The 10,323-nt window shown below is 40.1% G+C and overlaps 1 protein-coding gene across 1 annotated transcript in view; it reads right to left on the bottom strand.

The window, feature by feature from the left end:
• Positions 1 to 201: 201 nt before the first annotated feature.
• The window catches only part of FAM78B (family with sequence similarity 78 member B), a 92,452-nt gene continuing 82,330 nt past the window's right edge, over positions 202 to 10,323 (bottom strand). The window contains exon 2 of the mRNA XM_061185776.1: positions 202 to 899. Coding sequence (XP_061041759.1) covers positions 377 to 899 — 523 coding nt within the window. The 3' untranslated portion in view covers positions 202 to 376. The remainder of the gene's footprint in view (positions 900 to 10,323) is intronic.

Here is a 10,323-nt window from a genome sequence, read left to right as displayed (position 1 = left end):
TTCTAATTGGTTGGGAAGCAGCATTTGCCACAGGCACTGTTTAATTTTGTTTCCATCCCCTGCATCTCACAGGAAAGAAATGGTCAATAGTTCAAAGAATCATCCTGGTCAGCTCCAAAATATGGCTACTTGCATGGTAATCACAGCAAGTCTGTCAAATCAGTGATTTCTTTATTCCTAAAAGGAAGGGAGTTTTCCTAAGGATTATGGTTCTACCACCCAAGGAGCAGCTCTACTCTTCACAAGTGGCTGCAAAGGCTGGCAAACCACGAGGTCTGCTTTGGCTCAGAAACTCAGTTTGGCTCCTGCCACCCCCGGCAACCTCACTGTGTGTCTCAGTGGCGTGTGCTCCACACACAGTCAGGCCAGTCTGCTTCTACTTAGGAGGGATCACAACCAGAGGTGGCCCCCGCTTGGGCCTCCACATGAGGACCTGGGCATCGTTGGCATTGGGTTTCACTAGTGCGTTGGGAGGGATAGGTTCCATCCGGCTCAGGATCCGGGGCTGCTCCTGCTGAGTCCTGCCCACCAGCCGGGCCCGTTGCCCCAAGAGCTGAAGAGGGTCCACCTCAATGTCCACCCTCATCCTCCACTTGATAGTCTGCAGAATGATCTTCTCTTTTGTGGTGGTGTTCATGGCCACCAGCCAGGTAGTGAAACTTTGGTCCCTCTTGATCCTTGTGAGCAGTGGCACATTGCTGTCACTCACTGGCACTGCCCATGTCACACTGGGGTAGAAATTGTCATTCATGCTGACGGAGAACCTGGAGATCTTGTTGGTGGGGCCAACCAGGGTCACAGTTTCTGTGGTGTTCCCGTACCAAGGGTAGCTCACCCCATCTGAGTCACTGATGGCTTTTACTCTCCCTTCCCTCAAGTCAGGCAGTTCCCAGCTTGACCTGGCAAAGCAGAAGAGATGCACAAGAAAAGAAGAGGCTGAATGAATTTTTCAAAAGCTGGAGAGATGCCCACCACTTACTATCACAGTCAACTTGGGCAAAATGGGAAGTTCAGAGGGGAATTCAGGTCAAAAAGTTCTATGCTGTGCTGTTTCGGGATTAAATGAGAACAAATCAAAACAAAACAAAAATAAAAAAGCAATACCAGAACAAGTTAAATTAAGCCATAGCTGGTCCAACTAGAAGCTAAAAGCTCAAAGAAGCATTTATGAGACCCACAAAGAGGCATCAATTAGCTGGAATGGTGCAATTGTAATGAACGACCTAGAGGCATTCAATTGCAAAAACCACTTTTTCAGGAAGTAGGCGCATCTCTAAGTTTTGTTAAGAAAAGGTGGTGGTTGAAATCTGACATACTTGGAAGGAAGTATCAGGTGGAAAGGAGGGCAAAGGGAGGTAAGGTTAAAGGTTATACTGATTTCCTAGGAAATCAAAGTAGTAGAATTTCTACTCAACAAAGAAAGTTGTTGAAATTCTAGTCATTGGCCAATCCAGCATTTAGAAAACAGACATAGAAACTGATAACATAGGAGACAATGGTCACCTTTAGGAAAACACCTCAATGCGCAAGTTGTGCCGTAGGCTGGCATACATAGTCTCTACTATGCTGTTCTCCCATCAACTTTAAGTCCAGCCTGGAAGTCTAATTGCTTAGTTTAGCAAGCTTGCCATTCTGGGTACTTTGTTACTCCTGGCTGCTCCCAACCTTGAACAGAGGGAAGGAGGAGGATATGTGCCCTACTCTTAGCCCATGTTTCTCCCCCAGTGCTATGGATTACTCATCATCATCATCATAGCTGATACTTACTGAATGCTTGCACTATTCCGACCACCGTGCTGAGTACTTTAATTATGTCATCTCAGTTAATGCTCAAAATATCCCACAAAATAAATACATTTTTATTTCCATTTACACATGAGCGGGTGGAGGCTTAAAGATGTTAAGGTACATGCCAAGGGTTCTACAGATTGTAAGACGTGGAGCTTGGAGTTGTCTGACTCCAAAGTCTATGTTTTTGACCTCCGTGCTACACTTCTTTCTGAAATGTCCTTACAGGGTGCTGGAGGAAGCCAGAGTGGAGGGCATTCAGGCTATCCAGTGGGCTAGCAGCTCCCAGAGCTGCCATGGGAAGATGGACTGGGTCCTCCTAGGAGCAGACATTTAGTCAGCAGAACCTGGCTATGCATCCTCCATAAATCCTTTCCTGGGACCAAGAATGACTCTCAGCAATGTTGCATGAGAAATTAATAATTAAGGAAAGAAATGAGACTGCTCCACTCATCAGCTAAGAGGTGGCAGTTTTGTTCAAAATGAAGTTCTTCTCTTAGGAAGTGACAGAAGATCCTACGACTTTATTTTTTTTCTTTTTAAATATTTTTATTGAAATATAGTTGAACAAAATATGTTACATGTGTGTAATATAATGATTCACGATTTTTAAAGCTTATACTCCATTTAGTTATTATAAAATATTGGCCATATTCCCTGTGTTGTACAATATATCCTTGTAGCTTATTTTATTATTTACTTATTTATTTATTTATTTTCTAACATCTTTATTGGAGTATAATTGCTTTACAATGGCGTGTTAGTTTCTGCTTTATAACAAAGTGAATCAGCTATACATATACATATATCCCCATATCTCCTCCATCTTGCGTCTCCCTCCCACCCTCCTTATCCCACACTTCTAGGTGGTCACAAACCACTGAGCTGACCTCCCTGTGCTATGCGGTTGCTTCCCACTAGCTTTCTATTTTACATTTGGTAGTGTATATATGTCCATGCCACTCTCTCACTTCGTCCCAGCTTACCCTTCCCCCTCTCCATGTCCTCAAGTCCATTCCCTACGTCTGCATCTTTATTCCTGTCCTGCCGCTAGGTTCATTGGGACCGTTTTTTTTAGATTCCATATATATGTGTTAGCACACGGTATTTGTTTTTCTCTTTCTGACTTACTTCACTCTGTATGACAGACTCTAGGTCAACCCGCCTCACTACAAATAACTAAATTTCGTTTCTTTTTATGGCTGAGTAATATTCCATTGTATATATGTGCCACATCTTCTTTATCCATTCATCTGTCGATGGGCATTTAGGTTGCTTCCATGTCCTGGCTATTGTAAATAGAGTTGCAATGAACATTGTGGTACACGACTCTTTTTGAATTATGGTTTTCTCAGGGTATATGCCCAGTAGTGGGATTGCTAGGTCGTACGGTAGTTCTATTTTTAGTTTTTTAAGGAACCCCCATACTGCTCTCCATAGTGGCTATATCAATTTACATTCCCACCAACAGTGCAAGAGGGTTCCCTTTTCTCCACACCCTCTCCAGCATTTATTGTTTGTAGATTTTTTGATAATGGCCATTCTGACTGGTGTGAGGTGATACCTCGTGGTTTTGACTTGCATTTCTCTAATGATTAGTGATGTTGAGCATCCTTTCATGTGTTTGTTGGCAATCTGTATATCTTCTCTGGAGAAATGTATATTTAGGTCTTCTGCCCAGTTTTGGATTGGGTTGTTTTTTTGATATTGAGCTGCATTAGCTGCTTGTAAATTTTGGAGATTAATCCCTTGTCAGTTGCTTCATTTGCAAATATTTTCTCTCTTTCTGAGGGTCTTTTCATCTTGTTTATGGTTTCCTTTGCTGTGCAAAAGCTTTTAAGTTTCATTAGGTCCCATTTGTTTAATTTTGTTTTTATTTCCATTTCTCTAGGAGGTGGGTCAAAAAGGATCTTGCAGTGATTTATGTCACAGAGTGTTCTGCCTATGTTTTCCTCTAAGAGTTTTATAATGTCTGGCCTTACCTTTAAATCTTTAATCCATTTTGAGTTTATTTTTGTGTATGATGTTGGAAGTGTTCTAATTTAATTCTTTTACATGTAGCTGTCCAGTTTTCCCAGTACAACTTATTGAAGAGGCTGTCTTTCCTCCACTGAATATTCTTGCTTCCATTATGAAAATAAGGTGACCATATGTGCATGGGTTTATCTCTGGGATTCCTATCCTGTTCAATTAATCTATATTTCTCTTTTTGTGCCAGTACCATACTGTCTTGATTACTGTAGCTTTGAAGTATAGTCTGAAGTCAGGGAGCCTGATTCCTCCAGCTCCTTTTTTCTTTCTCAAGATTGCTATGGCTATTTGGGGTCGTTTGTGTTTCCATACAAATTGTAAAATTTTTTATTCTAGTTCTGTGAAAAATGCCCTTGGTAGTTTGATAGGGATTGCATTGAATCTGTAGATTGCTTTGGGTTGTATAGTCATTTTCACATTGTTATTTCTTCCTGTCCAAGAACATAGTATATCTCTCCATCTGTTGGTATCATCTTTAATTTCTCTCATCAGTGTCTTATAGTTTTCAGCATACTGGTCTTTTGTCTCCTTAGGTAGGTTTATTCCTAGGTATTTTATTCTTTTTGTTGCAATGGTAAATGGGAGTGTTTCCTTAATTTCTCTTTCAGATATTTCATCATTAGTGTATAGGAATGCAAGAGATTTCTGTGCTTTAATTTTATATCCTGCTACTCTACCAAATTCATTGATTAGCTCTAGTAGCTTTCTGGTAGCATCTTTAGGATTCTCTATGTATAGTATCATGTCATCTGAAAACAGTGACAGCTTTACTTCTTTTCTGATTTGGATTCCGTTTATTTCTTTTTCTTCTCTGACTGCTGTGGCTAAAACTTCCAAAACGTTGTTGAATAATAGTGGTGAGAGTGGACACCCTTGTCTTTTCCCTGATCTTAGAGGAAATGGTTTCAGTTTTTCACCATTGAGAACGATGTTGGCTGTGGGTTTGTCATATATGGCCTTTATTATGTTGAGGTAGGTTCCCTCTCTGCCCACTTTCTGGAGAGTTTTTATCATAAATGGGTGTTGAATTTTGTTGAAAGCTTTTTCTGCATCTGTTGAGATTATCATATGGTTTTTATCCTTCTATTTGTTAATATGGTGTATCACATTGATTGATTTGCATATATTGAAGAATCCTTGCATTCCTGGAATAAACCCCACTTGATCATCGTGTACGATCCTTTTAATGTGCTGTTGGATTCTGTTTGCTAAGATTTTGTTGAGGATTTTTGCATCTATGTTCTTCAGTGATATTGGCCTGTAGTTTTCTTTCTTTGTGACATCTTTGTCTGGTTTTGGTATCAGGGTGATGGTGGTCTCATAGAATGAATTTGGGAGTGTTTCTCCCTCTGCTATATTTTGGAAGAGTTTGAGAAGGATGGGTGTTAGCTCTCCTCTAAATGTTTGATAGAATTCACCTGTGAAGCCATCTGGTCCTGGGCTTTTGTTGGAAGATTTTTAATCACAGTTTCAGTGTTTGTGATTGGTCTGTTCATATTTTCTGTTTCTTCCTGGTTCAGACTTGGAAGGTTGTACTTTTCTAAGAATTTGTCCATTTCTTCCAGATTGTCCATTTTATTGGCATATAGTTGTTTGTAGTAATCTCTCATGATCCTTTGTATTTCTGCAGTATCAGTTGTTAATTCTCCTTTTTCATTTCTAATTCTATTGTTTTGAGTCTTCTCCCTTTTCTTCTTGATGAGTCTGGCTATTGGTTTATCAATTTTGTTTATCTTCTCAAAGAACCAGCTTTTAGTTTTATTGATCTTTGCTACTGTTTCCTTTGTTTCCTTTTCATTTATTTCTGATCTGAGCTTTATGATTTCTTTCCTTCTGTTAACTTTGGGGTTTTTTCATTCTTCTTTCTCTAATTGCTTTAGGTGTAAGGTTAGGTTGTTTATTTGAGATGTTTCTTGTTTCTTGAGGTAGGATTGTATTGCTACAAACTTCCCTCTTAGAAAGGCTTTTGCTGCATCCCATAGGTTTTGGGTTGTCATGTTTTGTCATTTGTTTCTAGGTAATTTTTGATTTCCTCCTTGATTTCTTCAGTGATCTCTTGGTTATTTAGTAGTGTATTGTTTAGCCTCCATGTGTGTGTATTTTTTACAGATTTTTTCCTGTAATTGATATCTAGTCTCATAGCATTGTGGTTGGAAAAGATACTTGATACAATTACAAGTTTTCTTAAATTTACCAAGGCTTAATTTGTGACCCAAGATATGCTCTATCTTGGAGAATGTTCCATGAGTGCTTGAGAAGAAAGTGTATTCTGTTGTTTCTGGATGGTATGTCCTATAAATATCAATTAAGTCCATCTTGTTTAATGTATCATTTAAAGCTTGTGTTTCCTTATTTATTTTCATTTTGGATGATCTGTCCATTGGTGAAAGTGGGGTGTTAAAGTCCCCTACTATGATTGTCTTACTGTTGATTTCCCGTTTTATGGCTATTAGCATTTGCCTATGTATTGAGGTGCTCCTATTTTGGGTGCCTAAATATTTACAATTGTTACATCTTCTTTTTGGATTGATCCCTTGATCATTATGTAGTGTCCTTCTTTGTCTCTTGTAATAGTATTTATTTTAAAGTCTATTTTGTCTGATATGAGAATTGCTATGCCAAGTTTCTTTTGATTTCCATTTGCATGGAATATCTTATTCCATCCCCTCACTTTCAGTCTGTATGTGTCCCTAGGTCTGAAGTGGGTCTCTTGTAGACAGCATATATATGGGTCTTGTTTTTGTATCCATTCAGCCAGTGTATGTCTTTTGGTTGGAGCATTTAATCCATTTACATTTAAGGTAGTTATCGATATGTATGTTCCTATTACCATTTTGTTGTTTCGGGTTTGTTATTGTAGGTCTTTTCTTTCTCTTGTATTTCCTGCCTAGAGAAGTTCCTTTAGCATTTGTTGTAAAGCTGGTTTCATGGTGCTGAATTCTCTTAGCTTTTGCTTGTCTGTAAAGGTTTTAATTACTCCGTCAAATCTGAATGAGATCCTTGCTTGGTAGAGTAATCTTGGTTGTAGGTTTTTCCATTTCATCACTTTAAATATGTCTTGCCAGTCCCTTCTGGCTTGCAGAGCTTCTGCTGAAAGATCAGCTGTTAACCTTATGGGGATTCGCTTGTATGGTATTTGTTGCTTTTCCCTTGCTGCTTTTAATATTTTTTCTTTGTATTTAATTTTTGATAGTTTGATTAACATGTGTCTTGGCATGTTTCTCCTTGGATTTATCCTGTATGGGACTCTCTGTGCTTCCTGGACTTGATTGACTATTTCTTTTCCCATGTTAGGGAAGTTTTCAACTATAATCTCTTCAAATATTTTCTCAGATACTTTCTTTTTCTCTTCTTCTCCTGGGATCCCTATAATTCGAATGTTGGTGCGTTTAATGTTGTCCCAGAGGTCTCTGAGACTGTCCTCAGTTCTTTTTGTTCTTTTTTCTCTATTCTGCTCTGCGGTAGTTATTTCCACTATTTTATCTTCCAGGTCACTTATCCGTTCTTCTGCCTCAGTTATTCTGCTATTGATTCCTTCTAGAGAATTTGTAATTTCATTTATTGTGTTATTCATCATTGTTTGTTTGCTCTTTAGTTCTTCTAGGTCCTTGTTAAAAGTTTCTTGTATTTTCTCCATTCTATTTTCAAGATTTTGGATCATCTTTACAATCATTACTCTGAATTCTTTTTCAGGTAGACTGCCTATTTCCTCTTCATTTGTTTGGTCTGATGGGTTTTTACCTTGCTCCTTCATCTGCTACATATTTCTCTGTTTTCCCATTGTGCTTAACTCACTGTGTTTGGGATCTCCTTTTCAGAGGCTGCAGGTTTGTAGTTCCCATTGTTTTTGGTGTCTGCCCCCGGTGGCTAAGGTTGGTTCAGTGGGTTGTGTAGGCTTCCTGGTGGAGGGGACTGGTGCCTGTGTTCTGGTGGATGAGGCTGGATGTTGTCTTTCTGGTGGGCAGGATCGCGTCCGGTGGTGTGTTTTGGGGTGTCTGTTACCTTATTGTGATTTCAGGCAGCCTCTCTGCTAATGGGTGGGGTTATGTTCCTGTCTTGCTAGTTGTTTGGCATAGGGTGTCCAGCACTGTAGCTTGCTGGTTGTTGAGTGGAGCTGAGTCTTAGCATTGAGCAGGAGATCTCTGGGAGAGCTTTCGCCATTTGATATTATGTGGAGCTGGGAGGTCTCTGGTGGACCAATGTCCTGAACTCGGCTCTCCCCCCTCAGAGGCCTGACACCCGGCCAGAGCACCAAAACCCTGTCAGCCACACTGCAGTTGTATGATCTTGGGTAGGTTATTTAACCCCTCACCAGTTTTGCTTCCTTGTGTGTTGGTCTTGGAGAGTCTCCTAAAGAGGCAGAGGGCAGCTTCGGCTCATGCTGGGGCAGAAATATTTAGAAGCTTGTTCCAACGTGATAAGCTGGTGCCAGCGGGTGCCACTGTCACTGCCGGACTTTATACAAATGGCCTAAAAGGGAGTTGCGTTGCCAGGTTAATACTGAACTGTCTCAGAGTCCTTCACACAGGGACATGGAGAAACTGACTGCTGCCCCCTGCTGCCCCCCACAGTACTCCCTATGCTAGGCAGCCCCAGCCTGAAGGGAGGGGAAGGCTGGATTGCCTGGAGAGGAGGTGAGCCCACAGCTGCAAGAACCTTTTCTCTTGCCTCCATGCCCTTGATAACCGCTGGGAAAAACTGCAGTGTATAATGGTTGGCAGAAACTAAGTAAGAGGAATTGACTTGATGCATAAAGTTGGAGACTTCAGTTACCATTTTATTACCCATGCTAGTTGTAGCTTGGCCAAGGAGTAGCTCCCAGATAATTCTGTAGCCACTTCTTACTCTACAAAAGGGAATAAGTGTTGTTTGAGTGGGATATAATCATACAAGGTCAGGTCAAGTGAGAACCAATCTGCCTGCTGGGTTGATGAAATGGTCACACTGGAGGCAGTTTTGTTCCCCGAGTCAAAGTGTTGTGACAATTATTCAGTCACCAGGCATTCATTTTCTGTGTTGCTTCAACCCTGTTCTTCATTTTACTTACAGTGATCAGGCTCTACTGGCCTTTGGTTTCCTCTGTGGGACTGGAGGACAAGTATTCCCAATAGTGTAAAATTGTACTTGCCCTCCTGTCTTAAACACCGGGCCAGCTGTGGCATGTTGCCTGGGGAGTTTGGCTTGTTATAAAACTGTCCTTTTCAGGACTGGCTAGCTTGGCATTCTATTCAATTACTTTGTCTATAGAGTCTTTACATTCATGGTTTTTCTCCATTTTCCTGTCCAGAGCTATGTGAGCAATGACTCGGGCCCAGGGTCTAGAGGTCAGTTTTGTGGGAAAATCACAAAACTTAGTTTGGTCCCAGATTTTCTGAAAACAGAGATAATACAATAAAGTTGCACTCTTGTGCCTGTCTTGAAAGAGAAAGAAGGAAGCTACCCATGTCTTGGATGATTCTCTGGAAGAGAGAAATAAAACAGACTTCTTAATCATCACACCAAAACAAAGGCACCAGAAATACAAAGGATAATGAGAGACTACTACAAGCAACTACATGCCAATAAAATGGACAACCTGGAAGAAATGGAGAAATTCTTAGGAAAGTACAACCTTCCAAGACTGAACCAGGAAGAAACAGAAAATATGAACAGACCAATCACAAGCACTGAAATTGAAACTGTGATTAAAATCTTCCAACAAACAAAAGCCCAGGACCAGATGGCTTCACAGGTGAATTCTATCAAACATTTAGAGAAGAGCTAACACCCATCCTTCTCAAACTCTTCCAAAATATAGCAGAGGGAGGAACACTCCCAAATTCATTCTACGAGACCACCATCACCCTGATACCAAAACCAGACAAAGATGTCACAAAAAGGAAAACTACAGGCCAATATCACTGATGAACATAGATGCAAAAATCCTCAACAAAATCCTAGTAAACAGAATCCAACAGCACATTAAAAGGATCGTACACGATGATCAAGTGGGGTTTATTCCAGGAATGCAAGGATTCTTCAATATATGCAAATCAATCAATGTGATACACCATATTAACAAATAGAAGGATAAAAACCATATGATAATCTCAACAGATGCAGAAAAAGCTTTCAACAAAATTCAACACCCATTTATGATAAAAACTCTCCAGAAAGTGGGCAGAGAGGGAACCTACCTCAACATAATAAAGGCCATATATGACAAACCTACAGCCAACATCGTTCTCAATGGTGAAAAACTGAAACCATTTCCTCTAAGATCAGGGAAAAGACAAGGGTGTCCACTCTCACCACTATTATTCAACAAAGTTTTGGAAGTTTTAGCCACAGCAGTCAGAGAAGAAAAAGAAACAAAAGAAATCCAAATCAGAAAAGAAGAAGTAAAGCTGTCACTGTTTTCAGATGACATGATACTATACATAGAGAATCCTAAAGATGCTACCAGAAAGCTACTAGAGCTAATCAATGAATTTGGTAAAGTAGCAGGATATAAAATTAATGCAC

Source organism: Eubalaena glacialis, chromosome 3, assembly GCF_028564815.1.
Source record: "Eubalaena glacialis isolate mEubGla1 chromosome 3, mEubGla1.1.hap2.+ XY, whole genome shotgun sequence".
Lineage (NCBI taxonomy): Eukaryota > Metazoa > Chordata > Mammalia > Artiodactyla > Balaenidae > Eubalaena > Eubalaena glacialis.
This window is presented reverse-complemented; position numbering and strand designations above follow the sequence as displayed.